This window comes from Daucus carota, chromosome 4 (assembly GCF_001625215.2).
Source record: "Daucus carota subsp. sativus chromosome 4, DH1 v3.0, whole genome shotgun sequence".
NCBI classification, from domain to species: domain Eukaryota; kingdom Viridiplantae; phylum Streptophyta; class Magnoliopsida; order Apiales; family Apiaceae; genus Daucus; species Daucus carota.
Window position 1 is genome coordinate 43342138 of NC_030384.2, and position 25121 is coordinate 43367258.

A 25121-nucleotide genomic window follows, 5' to 3' on the forward strand; every position below is an offset into this window, starting at 1 on the left:
TGTAGAAGTCAAACTGGTCATTTGCCTTCAAAAATAAAAATTTTTTCTGTTTGAAGATGATATTGTTTCAATTCAAAAACGCTGCTAGATGAAAATGAAAAGAATATAATAGTTCGAAGATGTGAGAATAAGGAGTTTAATGTGGTTTGTGTATATCCGATAAGACGAGGAGAAAAGAAGTACAGAAATCGTAAAAATGAAATAATATAACTTTGAAACGGTAAAATAATAATAAAATTTTATTAACCGTAATCCTGTAAATTGTTTGTTTAAGTCCGTACTTCTAAAAAATTCTTTTATTTCAATGTGCAATTTTATACAAATTTATAGATATGTATAATTTAAATATACGAATATATATACTTTACATACAAATGTGCTTATTCATCAATGAATATTAATTATTTTTTGTGTTTTTTTATATCAACCTGTATCCATGAAACTAAAATTTAATATATATATATATATATATATATATAATTTATCACTCATATATTTTTCATATTTAATATATTAAGAATCTACTTATAATTATAAAAGGAGAACCAAGGGCAAAATATGTCAAAAAAAAAAGTCGTGAAATTTCAGTTATACCCTTCATTATGATATAATTACAAAAATGCCAATAATTAATGCAATTATTACATTCTCACTAATTAATGAACTATGTGCGCAATAAATATTTATATTGATTGCATCTCATTAATAAAAGTATTATTCTAATTTATTCATTTGCATAAAGATAGCACTCATTTATTTTTTATAAAAATATCTAAAATTCATAAATGTTTTATCAATAATTTGAAATCGTTTGAACTTCAATAATTATTTTTATAAATAAATGATTGATTGACTTCTACATTACAGTATTGTGCACTGATTTAAATTTTCAATTATATGCACAAGAATATGTGCGCATAGACTGAATTTTCGGTAAAAGTCGAACCAGATGATTGAATACAAAATAGATGAAATATCAAATAAGTATAATTATCACTCACTACTCACGAGTGACTAAAAAACTAAATTATGTTTTTATAATTATATTATTACTTATATGATATAAATATTGATAATAGTTTTATGTTTTAAATATATTTTGTTTATTCAATTATTTAGATAAAAATATATTAAAAATACCAGAATGTTGAAATATACAAAAATCATAAATGAACGAAAATTGAATAAATTTGTTTCGTTATTCGGTTAACCAAAAATAAATGCCCACTCCTATGTGTGTGACCTTAAATAAACCATAAAAAGAGACTGAGATAGCTCATTTATATACCGTTGATCATTAAATAATTTAATGATTTTTAATTAAACGCTAAATATATTTATCTTAATAAGCCTATCAAGCATAAGTGCTTAGACTTGAGAAATACAAGGATCAAAATGAGATGTATCAAATTTGATAAATATGGCCAAGTTTTGTCAAAATGACAAGAGTTAGACTCAAAATCAAGTTACGTGCCATGCAAAAAATTTTAAAAGAAGCATGTAATATATAGATACGTTTTCATTAATAATAGAGTAATAAATGATCAATTAAAAGTCATCAATGTATCGTCCGGTCGACGAGTGACATACTATAAGTATGTATTAAGGAGTTTAAAATTAGTGCCGGCGAATAATAGGAGAAGAGAGGAAGATAATATACATACATATACATATACATATTTATATAATTATTTAACTGACTCATTTATGTATATTTCACTATTATATATATATATATGGGAGATTCAAAAGAGACCAGTGCTTAGGGAGAGACCCAAGAGACCATACATCAACTATTGGATATGATTTGATCTTGCGGTCAAAATTAATCAAATGAATTTTCTATATTTGTTGAGATTCAGTTTAAAGGTAGTATACTGGCAAAAGAAAATCTATAACTTTTGTACGTACATTTAACGTATTTAATCAATACAAAATCTCTACATTTCCTTATATAAAGAGATTGTATTCTTCAAAATGTTCGCTTAGATTTAGAGTTATGCATTTTGTTTTGCTAACTATAGAATTTTAAGAGAACACTAAAAACACCAAAATTAGAAAGAAGAACGATCAGGTCCGATAGTATGGACAAGCATGTTCCTATTCCTCACCATGACCTTTAATACGTAAGTGTCTAATTTATAATGTTTATGTGACTAAAAGATACGTTTGGAATATATATGTAAGGAAATATTAATAGCAGCTTAGCATTAAATCATGTGATATAAATTTTATTAATAATAATCTACCTATGAAATGAAACCTGTAAAGTTTATCCTAATCTCATGACAACTGTAGCGAACAGAAAGGAAATATTATAATTTGGACATGAGAATAAACTAAGGAGAGTAAATTATTTTCATTATCTCTTTATTAAAGGAAACTTCTGTAATAAATTTGTATTTAATACACTTGAAGATACGTATAAAATTTTTGTTTGTTTAAAACGTTCCACCTACTGCCCTTGTACAGAATTTATTGTATTTATACCGTATGGAGTGTATTTAATTTGATCACAAGATCAAGACTAATCCAATGGATTGAAATCACGTCTCTCGTTAAAACTCCGTCTCTTTTGAACCTCCCCATATATATATATATATATATGCATGTTCCCTACATAACAATTAATGATCATCTATCGTATAGAAATGATTATATGAAATCAGTTTGACCTAAAATTAATTTTAGCCACCGAATTTTGATTAAAAAATCTACTAGATAAATTAATAGAACTATAAACATCTCGTATACAAATTATGTTGTGTTAATTCAAGTTGAATACAAATATTATTAACATTATTGATTTATTTTTATAAAATATTTATATTTATGAAATTATAAATTATATATATTATACAAAAATTAAATTAAAATCAAAATACATAATTTTAAAATAAATATTTATTATAAACTACGAGCCCGTACTTCGCACGGGCTTTTATGTTAGTTTATAGCTCAGAATATTAAAATTTTCATTTTACATTCGCGTTGGATTTTCCCCTTGACATGTCCATAAAATTTGAAAAATCCTTTAAGCATGAATAGGAAATAACAAAGTTCAAAAAAGAGACGAAAACAAATAAAAGATAAAAGCTCCAAGTCCTCAGCATATCTATATATGCCGGGGACCTGTTGGGGCCAACACTAAAAAAAATTGCTGCACATACTAAGATTTTGTTTTAATCCTGTATTCACCGGACAGAAACATACTACCTCTGTCTCTTTTTATTTGTCATATTGATTTTTTGCACGTAATTTAAGGTGAGTAAAAAACATAATTTCGCTTTTTATTTTTAAAATTTTATTTTTGTGAATAAACATATAAACTATAAATTTTAATTCAGAAATTTTTTTTTTAAAAATAATAAATAGATACATGTTCTTTAATCACCTGAGGTTACGTGCAAAAAGTCTGACAAATAAAAAAGGACGGAAGTAGTAACATATATGCTTGGTATGCCGGGGACCGGGACCCGAAGATAAAACCTCTAAAAACCAGGGTTTTAACAAGATCAGTTTCCAGAGCAGTGCTGCCCACTGGCCTGCTGCTTTTCTTCACTCACAATTCTCAACTTGTCATCATCAAATCTCCGCTCTTTCTTCAACTCCCAATCTCCAGAAAATGAATCATCTCTCATCACCTTCTACAATCTATCAGAACAACCCAATCCCATTTCCTATTTATCCAACAAAAAGGGCCAAACACAAAAAATTATTTATCCAATCCCACCCACCCCTTCGTCTCTTGAGACCAAATTACAGACCTAGCCGACCCATTTTTCGAATTTACTCTTCTGCTGACCCAAATGGCTCAGAGGACTCTCCTTGGCTACGCTTATCGGAGTCGATTCGGCGTGGGTCTGAGAGGTTTTTACAGAAATTCGGCGAGTCAGTGAAGAAGGAAACTGGTTTTGATGTGGAGGCTGTTAATGCTGAGGTTTTCGGGTTTGTGGGTCGAGCCAAGGAGGTGGCAAACAAGGGCCAGACCGAGTTTGACTCGTTCAGGACTCGCGTGCTTCCTGATTTTATTGAATGGAACAAACGGGACAGATGGAAGGTCGATTTTACTTTTCGTAAATTACTAATAGAGTGATTCTTTGTGCTTGTGCATTGAAATGTGATTGCATATGATGATATGATGGATGATTATTCAACTTGCATTAGGGCAAATTTAGGTGATGAGAAAATGTGAATAATTTGCGTAATTGGCTGTTTTCAGGACATCAAGAATTGGGAAACTAGGAGATTAGGTGCACTTGTACTTTATGTTTTTGTTGTAGTTTTTTCATGTCGAAGAGTTTACATGGGGGTTCGAGCTCCATTCCTTGCTCGGCAACAACAAGAAGTTACCGAGGCATACATGGAGGCCTTGATTCCTGAACCCACTCCCACTAACATTAGGAGGTAACTGCTTTACTGAATGTTGCTTGTTGTTACAAGAAGTAATTGTGCCTCTTTATAAACACTAATTAATAAATCTCTATTAAACTAATGAGGCATATCAGGACCTTATCCAGTGTACAATTTTAACTATTTACTATGTTCTGCTTTCATGTTACAGTAAAAGTTAACTATAGTAGTTTTCTGCTCATTTGGACGAGTATAACACGGATCATTTAAAAAACTTAAAATTCTTTCACGTACTGCTGAATTATCCATCGTTATAACTTATAAGATCATGGTTCTGATTAGGGTTGGAATAGAGGTATATAGTTTTCAAATTTTCACGGGTCTGTAATTTTCTGAAACCTTTTAGGTACAAGAAAGGGTTATGGCGGAAGACAACCCCAAAAGGCCTTAAATTGAAGAAGTTCATTGAAGAACCAGATGGGACAATTACCCGTGATAGTTCCTATGTTGGGGAAGATGCATGGGAGGATGATGATGCTGATACTTCAAATAATTATGAAAAACAAACTACTAAATATGATGGGGAGTTGAGTGCAGAAGGCGAGAAGTCTCTGCAAAGAGATTTGGAGATTTCAGGTTAGTTATTGTTTGTGTTTTTGCCCTTAATCTTGCAACATACATTTGATCTGGGAGAAAGGTAGTGCTTATGGATATGGTTCTTGCCAGTAGACTGTTAATTATAATGCCAGCACATCCAGTTATACTAAGTTTTACTTCTCGTTGCAGCTGCAAGAAAAATTGTTATCTGCTCTTTCCTTATGCAAGTTCATTTGTTGTTACAACTATATTGTAGCTAATTATCGATTGCATACGTAGGTACATATTGTTTCAAGAAAGATTCTGGAACCTTGAGTGGAAGGAATAATAAAGATATCTTGTTTTTTTGATTTTATAGATATATGAGTATATTTGCCATTCTTCTCCCTATCCCTTGTTTACATGTGTAAGTAAATGGGTTGGCTGCAATTATTCCTTGGAAGCATACCTACAGGCCTTGCAAACTGTGAAGCTTATACTCGGTGTTTTAGACAGCTTATCTTGTTATTATACCTGTTGTACTCATGGACCATGAACTTGACAATGTAAATCTTATATTGCACACAACTCTTATTATCATGAAGTAATACTTTAGTTGGTGTGAGAATTAAGAACAGTTTTGCATTTGTCTGTGTATGCTTGTTAACCTTTTGATTTCCAGTCTACGTGGGCAATTTCAGTTATTTTACTTCATATATATGTCTTTGGCAGATCAGAATCAGGAAAATAAAAGTACATGGCGTGAAAGGCTTCAAACATGGAACGAAGTTCTCAGGAAGGAGAAGTTATCTGAGCAATTAGATTCATTGAATGCGAAGTATGTTGTTGAATTTGACATGAAAGAGGTTGAGAATAGTCTTCGCAAAGACATTGTTGAGAAGGCCCGAGATGCGCAAGGAACAAGGGCTCTGTGGATTTCTAAGCGCTGGTGGCGTTATCGTCCAAAACTTCCCTACACCTATTTTCTTCAGAAACTTGATTGCTCTGAGGTGGAGATTTTGCTCCCATGCTAATTACCTGGCGTTCCTCTTCTTTATCTATAAACTATATAAGAAAAATAGTACAAAAACTAGTTCCTTAAAGTGCACATGAAATTGGAAACTCATAACTTGAATTTCCATGGCAATCACAATGGAAATAATATATGTTACCAAAATTAGAAAATATATTGCCTTTCATTTGGTCGGGCTTTGAATGTCGTCAGATGTTTTGGCTTGGCTATTGTGTTGTATATAAGAACACAACACCCGTGCAGTCTTTACTTGGAAACTAATTGGAATTTAATAAACATAGGTTATGTTTTGACACATTTGGTAGTACTTTCTCTGGTTCTACTTACCAAGATAAGTCAATATATATATGCCTATTTTATTCAGACATAGATCTTTTTTACAATATATGTTGTAAGTAGGGAACAACGAACACAAAAGAAAGTATTTAATGATAAATTCTAGGAGAGTCGGAGAAAATACGTCTTCTTCTTGGATAGCCAGATAAAAATTCCCAGTCGACAATTATTTGAGACCCTCCCTCCAGAATATATGTGCTTGTGCGTTATATTACTTATAAGCACACCTGCATCTAAGTTATACTTGAGCTCAGGTTGGAGTGTCGGAGGACTCGGAATTTATTTAAATTTAACATATCTTTTTAATGAACAAGTATGTTAGATAAAATTTTGTTGTAGAAGTCAACAATAAAACTGAAACTTATTATCGTTAATTAATGGCATTACAAATTTTTTGTATTCTTCTTATCATAATTATTTTTTTTTACTCTCTTTTTTTTGTATTATAAATTCATCTCATATGTGGTCTTTGAGTTGGTCAAAGTTTCCAAATTTAAGCCAAAGGTTCTGACACTTGTGTCCAAGTGTCTGATGAATATGGCGGCTGAAACCAAAGATTTGGAGTGACATGGACTTGCATTTACTTCAAATTGCTTAAATTAATAAAGTGTAAGTAGAAATCATGCCCGTTGTGGAATTAAATGAACCATGATGTTTTTAGGTTGTAGCTGAAAGTGAGTAGAGATTTAGTCTGAATGCTGTAATAGATAAATCATAGCTGAATTGTATTTGTGGAACATGTGGACATTGTTACAGAGTTTTAACATTCAGAAGATATTGCTTGGCAGCTTTTAATCTTCTAAATTTTCTTTGGCAGGTCGAAGCTGTTGTCTTCACAGAGGACCTGAAACAGTTGTATGTAACAATGAAGGAGGGATTTCCACTAGAATATATTGTGAGATTCATATCCCAATTTTCTTTTAGTGAAAAAAAAATGGATCAGTGTGTCTGGTTATACCTTGATAATTTAATGCATATGCACTTCACTCAGGTTAATATCCCACTTGATCCACACTTGTTTGCGAAGATATCAAGTTCTGGAGTTGATGTAGATCTACTTCAGAGACGGCAGAGCCATTACCTTCTTAAAGTTGCAATTGCACTACTACCAGGAATATTGATATTGTGGTTTATTAGGGAAGCTGTGATGCTTCTCCATATCACTAATAAAAGATTTCTTTATAAGAAGTACAATCAACTTTTTGACATGGCCTATGCTGAGAATTTTATCTTGGTATATATTAATTTCTACTGCAAACATTATTCATTAAGTTTCGCCAATTTTATGCCACCTTAATATTTTGTTACCCACTCAGCCAGTTGGAGAAGCTGCTGAAACAAAGTCCATGTATAAAGAGGTAGTTTTAGGTGGTGATGTCTGGGATCTCCTGGATGAGTTAATGGTTTACATGCATAACCCAATGCAGTATTATGAGAAGGAAGTAAAGTTTGTCCGGGTAATGGTCCAGTTTAGCAATTAAAGTCAGACACTTTGATTAATACTTAGCAATTTAATTGTGATTAGTTAAGTCTGTTTCTATGCCCATTTCAGGGAGTACTTCTGTCAGGGCCTCCAGGAACAGGCAAAACACTATTTGCACGAACACTTGCTAAAGAAAGCGGAATGCCTTTTGTTTTTGCTTCTGGTGCTGAGTTCACAGATAGTGAAAAAAGTGGTGCTGCACGAATTAATGAGATGTTTTCTATTGCGAGGAGAAATGTAAGCTATACTTTGCATGCTGTGTCGTTTCCCTTGATAAATTTAGTTGATTATTCTGAATTTCTGAATTACTGAAGGTGTAGACTCATTGGTATTGTGTTATCTAGTCAAGGTATGATTTATAGGTTACAGTGGGAGGATTTTGCCAGAACTTATGTAAAGTAATTACACCTAGGAACCTAGGATTAAATTCGAAAAGTTATGCTTACAGGAGGAAATTTAGATTTTTTTACTACCTCGTGTATGAAGATCAAATGGAAAAGCTACACCAATGCTAGTGTGAGTGAGTGAGTGAGTGAGTGAGTGAGGGAGAGCTATATACATACAGAAATGCAAGGGTTCCAAGTTTAAAATATTGCTGTATGCTGTTTTCAGGCTCCTGCTTTTGTATTTGTTGATGAAATCGATGCTATTGCTGGGAGGCATGCAAGAAAGGATCCACGTAGGAGAGCAACATTTGAAGCTTTGATAGCACAGCTTGAAGGAGAGTTAGTACCTCATTTTACCCAGCGTCTGCTTATCACATACAGCATTTGAACAGAAGGCTTCTAGGCCTTCTGTGTAGGGAAACTTGCTCAAAAACTGTAATCTGTGAGCTTGTAGGTTTTGTGGAATTAGCATATTACTGTAATAAAGTATCGGTGCTTGTCATGAATTGATGTTATATGTCTCAAATATCTATAAGTAACAGATTAAAGCTAATTGCTTGTTGCTGAAAAATCATGCTGAAGTTCTTTTTCCTTGTCAGGAAGGAGAAAACTGGTGTCGATCGCTTTTCACTGAGGCAATCCGTGATATTTATCTGTGCTACTAATAGGCCTGATGAACTGGATCTTGATTTTGTTCGACCTGGAATTATTGATCGTCGTCTGTATATAGGCTTACCTGATGCTAGACAACGGGTCCAAATTTTTGGTGTCCACAGTAGAGGAAAGCAGCTTGCCGAAGACGTCAACTTTGAAAATGTTAATTTCTGGAGCCTCATGTCTTTTTCATTCTGACTTTTCTCATATCTGTTTATAATCTTTCCTCTAAAATTCAGTGGGTACCAATTCATATAGTATACTAGGTATAGTGTTTACAAGTGGTTGATGTGTATCTTGAAGGAAGGTTAGGATTTACCCAATGCTCAAAATTTATTGACTCATGTGGTTGTCTGTGTGTGCAACAATAATATGAAACTTCGGACTACTTTTTAAGATTGGGATAATAAATATCAAAGTCATCACTTGTTTGGTTCAAATATATCAAATTAGTTACTCATTTCAAAATTTACTCAATTCGATTACCAATTTGAAAATTTGCATCAACTTGATCATCAAAAAGTTAAAATTTTGTATCAATTTAGTCACTGGCAGATGGTTTACTTGATACATAATTTTAAGTTAGGTACTAATTTGAGTCAATTTTGAACGAGTGACTAATCTGATATTTTTGAACCAAATGAGCGATGACTTTGATATTCATCCCGTTTAAGATCAAATGACTACACAACAATTTTCCTATTAGCTTGGGCTTACTCCCATGTTTTTATTCCTCAGCTTGTTTTCCGCACCGTTGGGTATTCTGGGGCAGATATGAGAAACCTTGTCAACGAAGCAGGGATTATGTCTGTAAGTGGGTTATTAAATGTATTACTTTGTGTGTGTGTATCATATATATGTTGCTCTGTGTGGTTGTGCCTTATCCTGCGCAGCTTTCATAAGTTGCACCATTATTGATCACATCTTTTAAACAATATTCGTATGCATCTAGCATTCTAGCTCCCTATGCTCTGTTTTCAATGTTGCATATCTATAGAAATCCTAAAAGATACAGGACATGGAAAACCACTGCTTCATTTTCATCTGGTAGACTTCTGTTCCTCGGTGAAACATGTTCCATATTGGTGCTTCCTGTTTCAGGCTGTGTTCAACTGATCATGGTGGTTATATTATTCGTCTGTCAGTGCTCAATTAAATTAGATTTTATTATGGTCTTCATTTCCATTTTCAGGTTAGGAAAGGGCATTCTAAGATTTACCAGCAAGATATAGTTGACGTGTTAGATAAACAATTGCTTGAGGGAATGGGTGTGCTTCTAACAGAGGAAGAACAACAGAAATGCGAAGAAAGTGTAAGTATCTTCTCTTGACATTCATTCTTAGGCTTCTGATGATGATATACTGCTAACTGAGATATTTTTATTTTTTTTAATAACAGGTGACATTTGAGAAAAAGAGACTACTTGCAGTACATGAAGCAGGCCATATACTGTTGGCTCATTTGTTTCCTAAATTTGACTGGCATGCATTTTCACAGCTTCTTCCTGGTGGCAAGGTACAACCCTTATCATATATATTTTACATTACTTTTTATTTAAGGGTCTTCTGACCCTTCATTTAACCCGCTTGAGCAGGAAACTGCTATTTCTGTTTTTTACCCTCGAGAAGATACAGTAGACCAGGGGTATACAACCTTTGGCTACATGAAGATGCAAATGGTGGTTGCTCATGGTGGGCGTTGTGCTGAACGAGTCGTTTTTGGTGATGACTTGACTGATGGAGGAACAGATGATTTGGAAAAGATAACAAAGGTAATGCATGTGCTTGTATATTGTTATTATTTCACAGCGTAGTTCCAGTATTTAGATGTTCTTTGCAATTGTGTTGTGGACTTTGCAATTGTCCGGGCTCTTTGTTCTTTCACCATTTTAATTATATAGTCACATGTATGTTTTGTTATGTCTTTCAAAATTCGATGAAACTTTTTCGTAACTTATTGATATCCATAACTCTTCTTAATTAATGCAGACATCATACTTCCAGTTATTTTAATCTGAGGTTTTGATTATTAAACTGTCAAAAGTGATCAGCTTCATTTCGTACTGTAGTTATGAACTCTATAATCTTACATACTCTCTCTGTCTTCTACATTTTGTATTGTTGATTATCTTAGTGTAAGAAAACTCAATTATAGTTTGATAACGTAGTTAACTTTTAGCCTTTTAGATTTGTAGTACTATTGAAAATATTAGTCGTTTCCAGGTAGACTTTGGACTCAGTAATATGTGACTTCAGTGTTGATATATATTTTACTGGAGTCTGTTATGATATCAATTTTTACATTTGTATTTTATCAATCAACCCCTTGGACTGCCTCTTTAGATTGCTCGAGAAATGGTAATTAGCCCAATGAATGCAAGGCTGGGGCTTACTGCTTTGACCAGAAGGATTGGACTAGTTGATCGACCAGATAATCCGGATGGAGAATTGATAAAATACAAGGTGAGGTTATTCAATATCGCCCTAGACATATAAACCCTGGGTCGTAGAATTGATGACCAACATATGTTTTCTTTGCACATGTATATATATCAGCACCTGCGTTTTGTTTGATCATGAGTATTTTTTTATTTTCTTTGTTAACAGTGGGACGACCCTCATGTGATTCCAGCGGATATGACACTCGAAGTTTCTGAACTATTCACAAGAGAATTGACCAGGGTAATTTTTATAATGTATATGTCTATTCTCTGCAAGTGAGAGAATAAATCGATTATTCATAGTCATGGTTTACAATTATTTTACAGGTGTTCCTTTATTTTCTTTAGGAATATTAGTGAAAGGAATAGATTAGGCAAGTCAATGACAAAAGACTATAGTAAATACAATTATTTACTTCTGTAGAAGTTGGCAATTTTTTTACAGACAGTTTATATGTTTTTACACCAATCAGAAGGAGCCCTGGCTGGGGGAAACCTTACCGAGGTCGTAAAGGTGGGATGGGGATGATAGAGTAGTGATTATTTGTACACTTTTATTTTCAATGGGGAATTGTGCTCCTGTCATAATGTAGCATCAAGGACAGTCTGGTTGACCAAATCTGTTTGTAATCTAGTAACTTGCTAAAGGTGTTCAATTTCTATAATTGCTTATTTTAATAGACTAACTCTGGTGATGATGGCAGTATATTGAAGAGACTGAAGAACTTGCAATGAATGGACTATTGGCTAACAGACATATATTGGATCTAATTGCGAAAGAACTACTGGAGAAGTCAAGAATAACTGGACTGGTATAGTGGAGACATTCATCTGTTTTATTATATATGTGTGCGTGTGTACTTTTTTTAATGACATGTTCACATGGCATCTAATGATAATTTCTTGATATGGATAAATGACAAGAAGCATCAACTTGAATAATTTGATGCACTATCGTTTTTATTTTTGCTAAGAAAATAGTGCAACAGATTATTCAAGTTGATGCACTATTGTTGTGACTGCCTTATATGGCTATCTCCTAAAATTACCTTCAGTGTGTTTTTGTATTGTTATTCAAATGTATCTGATGGATAGGTTGTAAACTGTCAATCATTCCGTTGAGAACCAAATTGTTTTGTTGTCTTCTAGAGTAATAATTAATAGAAGTGTTTGTGATTAAATGTTTACATTCCAATAGTAAGGAGTGAACATGTAGCAAATGCCTAAACTTGTGCTGGGCTTGTAAAAAAAACCGTTTTATGACTTCAAGGTTAAGAATCTTTTTTATTGTTTTTGTAATTTCAGGAAATTGGAGAGAGAATCCAAGAATTTTCTCCAGTTATGTTTGAAGATTTTGTGAAGCCTTTCCAGATTGATTTAGAAGAGGTAATAATTGTTCCTGTCGATTTCTTCAATTGTTTGACACTTGAAACTTAATACATTAGTTTGATTTTTGATTAGGAAAATTATATACTCTAGGGGCTTTAATCTTTGCAAATGGCAAACTTCTACTACTTTTCCGACCCGAAATTTCTATTAATCATGAAGCTCCAAATTCTTCATAAACTTTAATAGTACTTCCTGCTTCTCCTGTTAAAGTTGTTGGCATTTCCATATCTGTAAATTTGTACAGTACTCATTCAGTCAATTGGATCATTTCACTCTGAACTTTAATCTCTCTTCTATAATTGTTAATATAAAATGCATTCAGTAAGCCATAGCTACTAATAGTGCAAGTTCATTAAATTTTATTTTCAGGATGGGCCATTGCCTCACAGTAATAAGTTGCGATATAAACCACTGGATATATATCCTGCTCCACTGCACAGATGTTGAAGTATATTTTATAAATTCTCCCTGCATCACTACATGGTTCTTGCCGTTTCTTTGCTCCCGGTTTATGCTATAGTCTATGGTCATCATGCTATCTCGAGGAATGCCTGCTTTCAGAATAGGATGAGAGCATTTCAGCCACTGCATTGTTTATGCCAGATGGAACTTACTATACCTGTATCATTCTTTGTATTAGGTGAAACTACCTTAAATTTTTTTTACCGGATGAAGATGTACATATGAATAACTGTTGTTCATTGAAAATCAAAAATGTATACAAGAGATATTACAGCCGATGAGCTGCTGTTGTAGTTGCTTTAGTTATGGCCGCCTAGTTAGCTGCTCTTATATCTTAATGTAACTGTTTTTTTGAAAAGAAAAGGTGCTACTGATTTTGAATTTGAAATGTACTTCACTCTGTTCGCAGCCCTATTGTACATCTGTTCTGTCTATTTCGGTTTTTTTAGTTTATCTTAGTTGTCCCAATGTTCTGTCTATTTGGGTTAAATTTTTTACTATCTGAATTATCGATGAACAAGAAGCAATATATATTCACCGTGGTAAGGGAGGCTGAAAGTTGTGAATAACAAGAAGTGTTGAAAAAGATATCTGATTTATTATAAAATTCCTGATTAATTTTCAGTTATTTTTTCAATATTTGTTATTAACTTATTAATTACACCCCGATTTGAATAAAAAAAATTTTGATTTATCAAATAAATCTCTAATAAATCTTAAATTTATAGCAAATTGTTTAGTACGACAAAGTATTATAGCAACCGATAATTTTGGGGAACTCTTTTCAAATTAACACAATTTAAGAGATTCGAGGTGCCGTTTGTGCTTTCTGTTTCCAAGTTTATTTTTGGTGTTAGTTTGGTTCTGTTCTCAGAAATAATTTCATATTTTTTGTTTTCAATATTAAAACAATATTCTAGAGTATATAATTTTCAAAAATCATTTCCTAGAAATCAGGTTAGACACTGTTTTTAAAACCTAAAATTATTTTATAATTAAAACCTCATCTGGTAACTTATGGCCCAATAATAAAAAAAGAAAGCATTCGGGTCCCCAATACAAGGCCCAAGAAATCACTAAAACCCAATACACCGTCCGTCTCAGCGAGTAGTTCTCAGCTCTCCAATAAAAATTCGGCGGCAACTAAAACCGCTTCTCTTCTTCCCACCGGAAAATCATCTAAGCGCCGCCATGGAAGACCACCAACTCACCGGCGACTTCCCCTTATTCTCCGTCAAAAAAACACCCAAACAGCCCCTAACGACTCCCACTCCAACTCCACCAACCCAAACATCCAAGCCCCAATTCTTAAAAGAAACATCCTCAACCCCTAATCCCACTTCCTCATTTTCCCAACTGGGCCTATCCGATTGGGCCCTCCAGACCTGCAAAGAGCTGGGCCTCAAAGCCCCCACTCCAGTCCAGCACAGCTGCATTCCTCGTATTATTGCCGGGGATGACGTGTTGGGAATTGCCCAGACTGGGAGCGGCAAAACGGCGGCGTTTGCTCTGCCTATGTTGCATAAGTTGGCGGAGGATCCGTATGGGGTTTTCGGGTTGGTGATGACTCCGACCCGGGAGCTGGCGTACCAGCTGGCCGAGCAGTTTCGGGCTCTCGGGTCGTGTTTGAATTTGAGGTGTATTGTTGTGGTTGGGGGCATGGACTCGTTGACGCAGGCTCATGCGTTGATGCAGAGGCCACATATTGTTATTGCTACTCCGGGGAGGATCAAGGCTCTTATTAATGGCAATCCCGATATTGCTTCCGTCTTTTCGAAAACTAAGGTAGCTTCATGAATTTTCACCATTTTGTGTGTATATTTATGTATTTTTATGTCTTGCAATTAAATTGAATAATGTTTGGTTATCGTTGCTTTGATGTTTGTGGTAGAGCAGAAACTATTAGGGTCGGAAATACAGTAGATAGGAAATAGGAAATATAAATGAAAATGGAAGATATTGCCAATTCTAAAACTTTGGGATCATGTAGTTATAACAAATTTGGAAGCAAGATCACCTCTCTATGAACGAAATTTGAGATAAATCTATAAATTTGAAAATTGAAAATTTTACGAAAATTTGTGACTTTAGCAAGATTTGGTATTCAATCAGCAATGTCAAGATTCTTTTATCAATTGAGGGAGGATTTAGATATGCATGAGTTTAATATAAAATTAGTAGGACTAAATCCAATAAAGCTTCTTTCAAAGAGTACCCCTATGAACCTATTTATTTAGTCAAGCTCCTTGGGACCAAGCCCAACTGTTTCGGCGACCATGTTGGATAACTTCAATGAGTTTATGGTATCAACATTAACATTTGGTGAACCAAAATAAACTAAATCCACATAATATATGCTTAATAAGTTTAGATCATACACTGTATTGAATGCCTGATTTAATAGCAGAATTATGTTTAAATTCATACATAGATGACTTTGCTGAACCTAAACATGTTGCTATATACTTTGGTTTAATCGTAATTTGATCATACTCTTAATCCATTACAAAGCAAATCTAGAATTGGACTTACAAAGCAGAGGAAACCATAGCCTGCAAATTCCTTTAAAGATATAAAATTCATATTCAAGGTGGATGTGTTTATCAATGAAAGGCCTTTAATATGATTCTGGCTCAAACAGACTAATAATGGAACAATGCTATTGGTGTGTGATCACTTGCTCATCTATTCTTATATTCACAACCATGCTGTTGTGTCTTAAACAAGCTAATCAGTTGGCATGGCACATATTAGGGACTTCTGGTTAATCAGAAATAAAGAGTTTTCTATGAGTATTTACATTATTTTATTATGATTCTTTGCCCCAGTTTCTGGTTTTGGATGAAGCCGACAGAGTTTTGGAACCAAGCTATGAAGATGAACTTAGAGTGATCTTCCAGTGTTTGCCAAAGAGTAGACAGACTTTATTATTTTCGGCAACAATGACAAGTGATTTAGAAGCGTTGCTTGAGCTTTCACAAAATAAGGTTTACTTTTTTGAAGCATATGAAGGTCTCGAGACTGTAGAATCCCTCAGGCAGGAGTATCTACTTATACCCAAAAATGTGAAGGATGTCTATCTGATGCACATTATGTCCAAAATGGAGGACATGAAAATTCGTTCTGCCATAGTTTTTGTATCAACCTGCAGGTATATTTTCCTGTAGCTTTATCAATTATCATATTAATTTATGCCAGTCTACAATATCCATTAGAAAATTGATAACCGTGATTGTTTATACATTAAATTATTTTAGCCAAACAGATGTTTATATAATCTAACAAAATTCTTCACACAATTTTCAAGCTGCAAATAGCTGTAAAATATTTATTACTATTGGATGATTGATTGTTAGAGCAGAACTTGCCATCTTCTAAGTTTAATCCTGGAAGAGCTTGATCTAGAAGTGGCAGCATTACATTCATTCAAATCTCAGTCTCTACGGCTTTCAGCATTACATCGGTTCAAATCTGGGCAGGTTCCTGTATTGCTTGCAACTGATGTCGCCAGCCGTGGGTTAGATATTCCTACCGTTGATTTGGTGATCAATTATGATATTCCAAGGTAATATACTCTTGCCTGAAATTTGTTACTTACACAAGTTTATGCAAGTTAAAGTATTTTCTAATAATAATGAGTTCTGCAGATACCCAAAGGATTATGTTCATCGTGTTGGACGTACTGCTAGAGCAGGGAGAGGAGGTCTGGCGCTGAGTTTTGTTACGCAGGTAGGATTGTAGTGTGTGTATATAATTTTTTTTTTAATTCATGAGTTTTTTTTAAAAGTTTAACTGGAAATTTGGATTACGGAAAAAGGCTGATGGATTAGTCGCTCAATTTTGAAAACTTGATCTTATCAGTTGTTATGTGAATAAACAATTTGGGTCTAAAGAATATCTACAAAATTGTACATGATTGCAAATCTGAGACAATATGATTCTCCATGCAAATATAGTGTGTTTCGTGACTTTATTTAGAAATACAATACATGGTGTAGTTTAACTCTCAAGCCATAATATATTTGCAGAATGATGTAGAGCTTTTTCTACGGATAGAAGCTGAATTGAACAAGAAATTAGAGAAGTTTGACTGCAAAGAAAACGAAGTTATTGCTGATATTACCAAGGTAAAATCTTTAAATCCTTTCCTAGTCCATTTTTATTAACCTACATCAGTTGCCTTAGTTGTGGCTCTTTTAGCATATAATTTTAAGGTTATAATTGTGTTTGGTCATTGTTTTAGATTATTATTGGTGGGAGGTTTCGTGGTTTGTGTTGCTTTTATCGTCATACATAAAGACAATTTCTGAAAATTGCATGTGTGTGTAATTAACTATATGATTCATATAGCTGTCTTACAATATTTGGATTGATAATGGTTTCGACTTTAGAAGCTCAATATTGACAACACAAGTTCTAGATTGAATCAGAAATTGAAAACTTAGAGGGCTTTTGTGTATCCTAATTTCTACTAAACATAATGGCAATTTGGTTTACATTCTTAGATTTCTTGGTCACATAACGTGCTGTATAATACTCCCTCCTTCCTATTTTAATTATCTTTTTTACAAATTTCACACATATTAAGAAAGATTTAATATAATGTCTTATGAAGTTGTCATTACTAAAATTGCATTAATTAGACATGAATATAACCAAGTGTTCATCCATTTTATTAGATAATTTTTGAAAGTCGTGCGAATTAATGATAGTCAAAGTTGGAAATAGTACAAAAATTACAGAGGACAAATATGATGGGACATTTATTTTGACAAATAAGACTGTTAAAATGGGAAGGAGGGAGTAGTATTGTAAACCCAAGCACTTGTGTTGAGTGCTTATGATAAATAATTTTGTTCTTGTCAATCTCCTTGTGCTTGATTTTTAATGATAATTAGTTTATTGGAGTTCAAATGATGTGAATCAATCTTTCTTTTTTTTATTTTCGTTTGTTGTACCTGAATTTTATGTGCCTGTTCTTATAGATTTTTTATTTCTACATATTTATGTTTTCTGTAATCACATGCTTAGCTTTGATTAGACGCCTACGTCACGTTACCCTCCTCTTGGATAGGCTACCAGAGGGTCTTGCGATCCGTTCTGCCTTGTACTGTGTGTCTAAACATTGTAATATAGAACAATGTTCCTAATTCATTTGTGATTGCAATACTCGATGAGCAGGTTTATCAGGCCAGACGTGTTGCAACAATGAAGCTAGTGGATGATGGATTTGAGGATAAAGAAAATGAGCGCAAAGCTCAAAAACAAAAGATGCTTGAAGAGAAAGGACTATTGAAGGGAAAGAACAAAAAGAGAAAAAAGGGAGGAAAAGGCGGACATCATTGAATGCAGCTGTTGAGCAGCATGAACCTGCAGATACATGTGTGGTCATAATCTGCACCCTTGGAGGCCAACTCCGGCAGTTTTGTAATATGTAACGTCTATTTCACAGTAACATTTCATTGTTCACCAACAGGTGTAAAGAAACTGGCAGCTAATATATTTTGAGTTCGTAACATGTCTGTGATTGTGAAGCTCCTTATAGTAAATTAATGGCATCTCTATCTTTTAAGAGAATTTGTACCCAAAAACACCATGACATGTAACATTTTGGGAAGCAGGATTCTTAGTGTTGGGCCCTCGAGGGGATTATGTTGCCGCTGCAACTTTTACTGTATTTACAGCTATCATTCCAGTTCTGTGTAAAATTGCAATATTTGCAATCCAAGTAGAGAACCAGAAGCATACATAAACGACATCTTCAACTTTTATTTTACTGATAGAGAAGTACAGAAAGGACAACTACAAAGGAGAAAGGTGCAACTCATCATACAGTTCTAACATGCCCTGCACGGAACTTAGAGTTGCAATACTTATGCTACTTAGACAACTTATTGAAAGCAGGAAATTTCACGACTTGCTACTGAGACAGACTAGAACAGAAACTCTCGACACGCTACGGGGACAGACCAGAACGGAAACTCAGCGTCATTCTCAGTCGTCATTTTCCTCCTCATTTTCAGGTTGGGGAGACTCCCAGGGCAGGTATGGTGCGGATGGGGATGGCGGTGAGGGCGGGCGGGGGTGCTCATCAGGATAAAACACTTCTTGTCCCACAGCATGCTCCTGCTGCTGGGGAACCATGTAATACGGAAGAGGCTCAGGAGGTGGGGCAAGCAGCGGAATTGCAGCCCTGGCGACACTAGGACCTTCTTCCTTCACCTCATCTCTTGGAATGATGTCAACCAGGAAATCGTAGATATCAGTCTTTGCTATTGCAGAAGCAATATCACTCTTCTGGAGGGTCCTCCTTTTGTTCTCCTCAGTGTGCATCCAAGAGCGCTTAGTCAGTTCCATGATGAACATCTCACAGGCCTTTGAGAACAGGACAGGGGCCTCTGATGAAATCATCCTCACATCTTCATCAGCTTTCATGATCTTTTTTATACGAGCAAGCGGGAGGCAATGATTCTTGAAGTCTATTGTCTGCACAACCTCCTGCATTTGATTAAACCAGAATCGCTGGAGCTCAGCCTTTTGGCGCAGCTGCTGTTGCTGAAAATATTGCTGCTGAGGAGTCAAGCCATTCGGTGCAGACACAGGTACCACAGGTGTGCCTGTTGCAACTCCTCCTCCAGCCTGGTACTGAGGCACACCGTACGTCATCTGACCCGCGCCATCGATCACTTCCCCCTGTTGCTGCTTAGAATCTTCTGATGGATCCATTGCTCCTGTACACATCAATGTAAAATTGAACAGCATCAACACAGACAGCTAAATAAATTGAAAAAAATCTGTAGAAGATGAATTAATTTAATAATAATCTCATAAAAGTAAAGACCTTACAGTTTAATTTGCAGAGAAGAGAGGGTGTGAGAAGAAAAGGATGTGTAGAACAATGTTAAATAGGAGTGTGCAGGCAATACTGGAAGAAGAAACTGATGGACAGGTACAAAAGTGGTTGACAGAAAGTAGAAAATTTAATTGGAATTTTCTGTTTCGGTTACTTCTATTTTTGATTACAAATTAATTCTGATGTGTAACGGATGCCAGCTGTTCTGGGGCGAAGAGACGCGAAGCGTAGGATAAACACAAGATATAGGTTGCCAGCTATGAAGAAGCGAAGACACGCGAAACGTACCCGAAAACACGCGACGCATTGATTATAAGCTTCCACGTGTACATGTTGCCAGTTATGAAGAAGCGAAGACACACGAAACGTATCCGAAAACACGCGAAGCATAGATAGCTTCCACGTGTACGATCAATAATCTCTTGGTTCGACGTAGAGAGGACAGTAACATTTGCATGCACGATCAATGATCTCTTTTTGGAGGAGTAACGTTTTCGTACACGACCAATGTTCACCCTCACTCTACTTAATCGTTTACATAAAATTTGAGATTTAAATCTTGTTAAAAGTTCATTCGTGTGTTTAATTATATATAAAAATTTAAACATTTGCGTGCACGATTGTTTGATTTGTTGGAGAGAGTGAGGAATGAGGTGGTCTGGTGCAGTCTAGTCAGAAATGCAGAGTCTATGAAATACCGAGATAAATCCTGTTTAGAGAATCAGAGAAAACGTTTTACTGGTTACCATACTAGTATATCGTTTATTTCGTTAAATTGTTTATGGGCTGGCAGCTGGCTTGAACCAATTTTAGGCGGGGTGACTAAATAAAAAGTATATATTTAAGAGTTCGACTATTATTATAATAATTTTGTCTAACGGGGGTTAAATATTTATGTGCGGTGTCTTTTTCTTCATCAAATCGTCCTATTTTAAATCACATAATCGAATGCAATTATACAAATGTTCTGCTTTAGTTCAGTGGTCTTTAAAAAAGGAAAATAGCATTCCTGTCCTCTTTCTTTTTATGCATTCTAGTTTCAGCAAAGATAGATGATATGGTTTACTTCCATATTTATATTCGATGGTGTCACAGAGCAGATCATTGCACCTCAAGAGTTGCTGCTATAGCAAAGCCCTCGGCAATCGTAATTCATTGATTAAAAATAAGTTAATTCAGTAGTATGCTTGTACAAATAAAATATACGAATAAATTTAAAATATTTTTTATTGTCGAAATGTAGACAACCTAAACTGCCCATTTATCTGCCACGAGGGTCACCCTAACTACCACGTCAGCATGTGCCACGTCAGATGTAGGCCTCTCAAAAAAATAATTATGAAATCATGTAGTGCAGTGTAGTTAGCAACAATAGAGTGGATATAGTAAAATTGGAAGTGTACTTTTGATTTGTATCGTAATAAGATGTATATATGCCCTCATTCTCAAAGAAAACATCTTTTACAAAAGAATATTACAAAATTGAATATAGAATATTATCTAAATTTTGAATTAAATTTTAATTTTATACTAATTAACCTTTCATTATTAACAAAAATACTATCTAACATGTTTTATAATAAATATGAAATAAAATAAATGGTACAAGATAATGACAAAATTTTTGTCCTGCAACATTATTCATAATAACCATATATTTAATAACAAATATAATATCTAATATTTATTATTATAGTATAATATAGACAGGACAACAAGAAAAATATGACAAACTATTTATTATTAATATTTATTATTATATATCTAATATTTCTTATTAAAGTATAATATATTATCATATAGTTTTTTATATAAAAAGAATATAATGAATAATGATGCTATATTAAAAATATAAAAATAAACTTTTGACTTTTATAAATAATTTAGAAAAAAAAATATAACTGATACTTTAAGGGGCCGTTTGGGTGAGCATAAAATCAGTGTTTATTGCTTAAAATAAATAAGTGGAGTAGAAGTTAGAAACAAGTTAAGACTTATAAGTGATTAAAGAAACAAAAGTTAGGATTCCTAGCTTTTTATAAGTACTTTTTGACTTTTTACACAAACGCTACGAAATAAATGCTTCTAACTTATAAACCCAGAAGTCGGCTTTTAAGCCATTTCCAAACAGCCACTAAGAAAAGAGTTAGGTTTTGGGGTTGCACGCATGCATATGATGATACAACGGATGGTTAACAAAAACGAGTGCGAGAGAAGCTGAGGCCTAAGCCCTAAGGTCATAGATTGATTTAACATACCATAAACATAATAAAATCCGGTTTATGTTAATCTATTTCGAACTCTATCAGGACTTTGCTTTATCAAATCACATGTATATAAGGTCATTCTCACAATAACCTAACGACCATTCTGCTACAAATTTTTAGTTCTCTTGCTTCATAATTTAACATTAAACTAATAATCTACGGCAAGTAAGTTCTCTATTCCAAACATATTTCTTCTGATATGTTGGCCTTTAAAAGTTTAATGTATCAATCTTTTCCATGGAATATAATTTTGATGTTATGTTTTTGTTTTGCAGAGATATTAGAGATGGTTCCATATTTGGATAATTTGTTTCACAAGAGGTTCGTATTTTTGTTCTCTTGTGTTACATTACAAATCACATTATTTCTGTTAGTTGCGTAGCTGCTAATCTATGCTTTATTATCTTAACAGAGGTTCCGTTAGAGAAAAGGGTTTAACTACATTGATCACAAAATTAAAGAGTGGCATACAACTTGAACTTGTGGAAGAAAAGTAAGAGCCCCCTTCTCTATATTTAATTTTGGATATTTTTTGAAATTTTACATGATCTTGGTGTGATTTATATCGGATTTTTTGTGTTGCAGTTATTTTACTATACTGAGTAGATGTGAAAATTCTATTAAGAAGGGGTCTGGATTGGAGATCAAGTTAGCTGCTCAAGTCATAGGTTTGTAGTTCTCCTAATTGTATCATGTTAAGCGCAGTTTTGTTAAATTTTTGCAGTTCTTGAGATATTGTGATATGCAGGACTAATTGCATTAACGGCTGGACCTGGAGATTGTGCAAATGAAATTTACAGTGAATCGCTCCGCGTACTCCCCCAGGCTCTTGAAACCAAATCTCAACCTATACCAGTAAATTCCTCTTCTGCTATTTATGTCTGCATTATATTGTAAAAGCTTGTAGCGTTTGTTTGACTTGTTTCGTGGGGTGTAGATTTTGGAGTGCTTGGCTATTGTGACTTTTGTTAGAGACGGTGATTTTGATGAAACTGAAAGATCGATGAAAATCATATGGGAATATATCAATAAGGTACCTGTTAAAACTATTTTCAATTAATAAAATTTTAATTGTAAAAATCTTGAGTTATTGATGATCTTTACCATGTATTTGGATCATGTTATTGCATACTGCTGTTTTTATAGTGTATAATAGTATGGAACTTGATGGTTTAATTTTCATTTGTTAGCAATTTCTGAAGGAGGGTGTTGCTCGTGTTGTTGTTGTTGCGATATATGCTTGGTCGTTTCTCCTTGCTAAAGCTGATCACTGTAAGCTCGACAGAAATTACTGGAAAGGGTAAGAGCACTTCCGTTCAAATTTATTTCCCAATGGAAGCATTCAACTTTGTTGATTCAATTTTAAAAAACTTTTGTAGGGTAATCCCCTACTTTCTGGAACTGCTAAAGAATGAGGATGAGTATGCATTATACCATCCACTTATCATTGAAGCGCTTGCTTTAGTGTCTGATAAGGGCGTCAAGCATAAATTCGGCAGTGAGTCAGATGGAAAATTATCCACACTAGTACTGGAAGATGCAGGAATGACGAATGTTCAAACTGCAGTTGAGGCTACGACGAAAGTGTCAGAGGTATCTGAGGTACTGATCTCTTTTCTAGTGTAATTGTGTGTTATACACCTGCTAGTTTGTTGATATGGTGATAATCAATCTAAACACCTTCTAGGATCTCAAATGTCATCAGACCTCCTTGAACGTCTGCGGTAATATCTACACACTCAGGACATGGTCTGAACAGAAAAAGGTAAGCCGAACAGTTGTGATTTTGTCGTTGTCTTCATTTTCTTGTTAGCTAATATCAAATCTGACATGCAGATGAACTATGTGAAGCGTTATCTAGGAGACGGATTCAAGAAGCACATTGTGGTCGGTATCATCTTCTGATTAGTGTTCCTTTTATCTTTATCCACAAAAACTGCTGAATGTTCATGACATGCTTCATATTATTTCAACAGGACAACAATTTTCTTCGTAATGCATTCAAATGCAGTAGGGAAGAATATGCAGGTCCAACTTTATACGTGCCTGAAGAAAAAGAGGTTAATCATCTTAACTATTGCGTTTTCATAGCTTCTGTTCAGTTTCACAAAACTCACTAATTAATTTAATGATGTCTATACATTTTAGGTCATTACTGAAATATATGTTCCAGGAGGTAGAGATATTAAGGATGATGAGGTATGAATAACGTATTAAGTATCAACATATATATCTTGTTTCAATTCCGGTGTCATTGTCAATTTATTCATGTTATACACCAATCTTCTTACAGAGGCTAATGGGTCGTTCGAGTAACTCTTCTATCCATGGAGAAACTCGGCAACAGAACTTCTTAAAGAGCCTAGTTGGTAAGTCGGGTAACTCTATAATGAGCAAAGGACGAACTCAGCATAGGAACAAACTTCGCATGATATCACAGGTATGTTCCTTTTACCTGTTAACACGAAATCTACACCCATTCTTATTTGTTTGCTCTTGAGATTCTTGCGTAAAAATGCCTTCGAAGTTGTGTAGACTGTAGACAGTCTTGGTTGCGAGATTATTGAGTTACTAGCTCACCCTAAACAACCGCTGATGAACTTGTAATGACTGCAGGAAAAGAAAACACAGCATATTCACCGAGACATGGACTGATGGAGCATACGTAGAAGTAATGAACTTGAATAGTTTGTAATGGCAAGTTTGTAGGGATTCCTTATTTTGTTTTCAGTAACTGAAGGTAGCCTTGTCCATTGCAACAATGTAGACTTCAATTTCAATGTAGTGCAATTCACAATTTTATTATTATTGTTATTATTTGACAGAAATTATCATCCTGTTGTTTCGCATGATAAGAACTTGAAAATCCATTCAAAGATGGAGAAACAG

At 34.2% G+C, this 25121-nt stretch overlaps 4 protein-coding genes across 4 annotated transcripts; 3 read left to right on the forward strand and 1 right to left on the reverse strand.

The window, feature by feature from the left end:
* The first annotated feature begins 3468 nt into the window (after window positions 1–3468).
* On the forward strand, window positions 3469–13546 carry LOC108218822 (ATP-dependent zinc metalloprotease FTSH 12, chloroplastic). The gene is made up of 19 exons (XM_017391941.2): window positions 3469–4060; window positions 4223–4407; window positions 4760–4989; window positions 5662–5939; window positions 7116–7193; window positions 7290–7532; window positions 7615–7755; window positions 7851–8018; window positions 8394–8506; window positions 8767–8983; window positions 9560–9631; window positions 10014–10133; window positions 10220–10336; window positions 10416–10592; window positions 11164–11283; window positions 11428–11502; window positions 11966–12073; window positions 12567–12647; window positions 13020–13546. The coding sequence occupies exons 1-19, from the start codon at window positions 3626–3628 to the stop codon at window positions 13095–13097; spliced, it is 3036 nt and encodes a 1011-aa protein (XP_017247430.1). The 5' UTR covers window positions 3469–3625; the 3' UTR covers window positions 13098–13546.
* A 653-nt stretch (window positions 13547–14199) lies between these two features.
* Window positions 14200–18789, forward strand: LOC108215679 (DEAD-box ATP-dependent RNA helicase 36). Its single transcript, XM_017388220.2, has 6 exons — window positions 14200–14897; window positions 15941–16263; window positions 16474–16677; window positions 16760–16841; window positions 17141–17239; window positions 18294–18789. Exons 1-6 carry the CDS (start codon window positions 14304–14306, stop codon window positions 18456–18458), a joined length of 1467 nt encoding a protein of 488 aa, XP_017243709.1. The 5' UTR covers window positions 14200–14303; the 3' UTR covers window positions 18459–18789.
* A 68-nt stretch (window positions 18790–18857) lies between these two features.
* On the reverse strand, window positions 18858–20040 carry LOC108215680 (nuclear transcription factor Y subunit C-2-like). The gene is made up of 2 exons (XM_017388221.2): window positions 19959–20040; window positions 18858–19843 (listed from the first exon to the last, which is right to left on the reverse strand). Exon 2 carries the CDS (start codon window positions 19836–19838, stop codon window positions 19107–19109), a length of 732 nt encoding a protein of 243 aa, XP_017243710.1. The 5' UTR covers window positions 19839–19843; window positions 19959–20040; the 3' UTR covers window positions 18858–19106.
* Window positions 20041–22344: 2304 nt separating this feature from the next.
* LOC108218254 (uncharacterized) lies at window positions 22345–25119 on the forward strand. The gene is made up of 14 exons (XM_017391158.2): window positions 22345–22397; window positions 22508–22553; window positions 22645–22725; window positions 22818–22900; window positions 22981–23087; window positions 23170–23265; window positions 23423–23532; window positions 23612–23834; window positions 23920–23997; window positions 24069–24119; window positions 24209–24292; window positions 24381–24431; window positions 24526–24672; window positions 24849–25119. The coding sequence occupies exons 2-14, from the start codon at window positions 22519–22521 to the stop codon at window positions 24885–24887; spliced, it is 1185 nt and encodes a 394-aa protein (XP_017246647.1). The 5' UTR covers window positions 22345–22397; window positions 22508–22518; the 3' UTR covers window positions 24888–25119.
* Window positions 25120–25121: the final 2 nt, after the last annotated feature.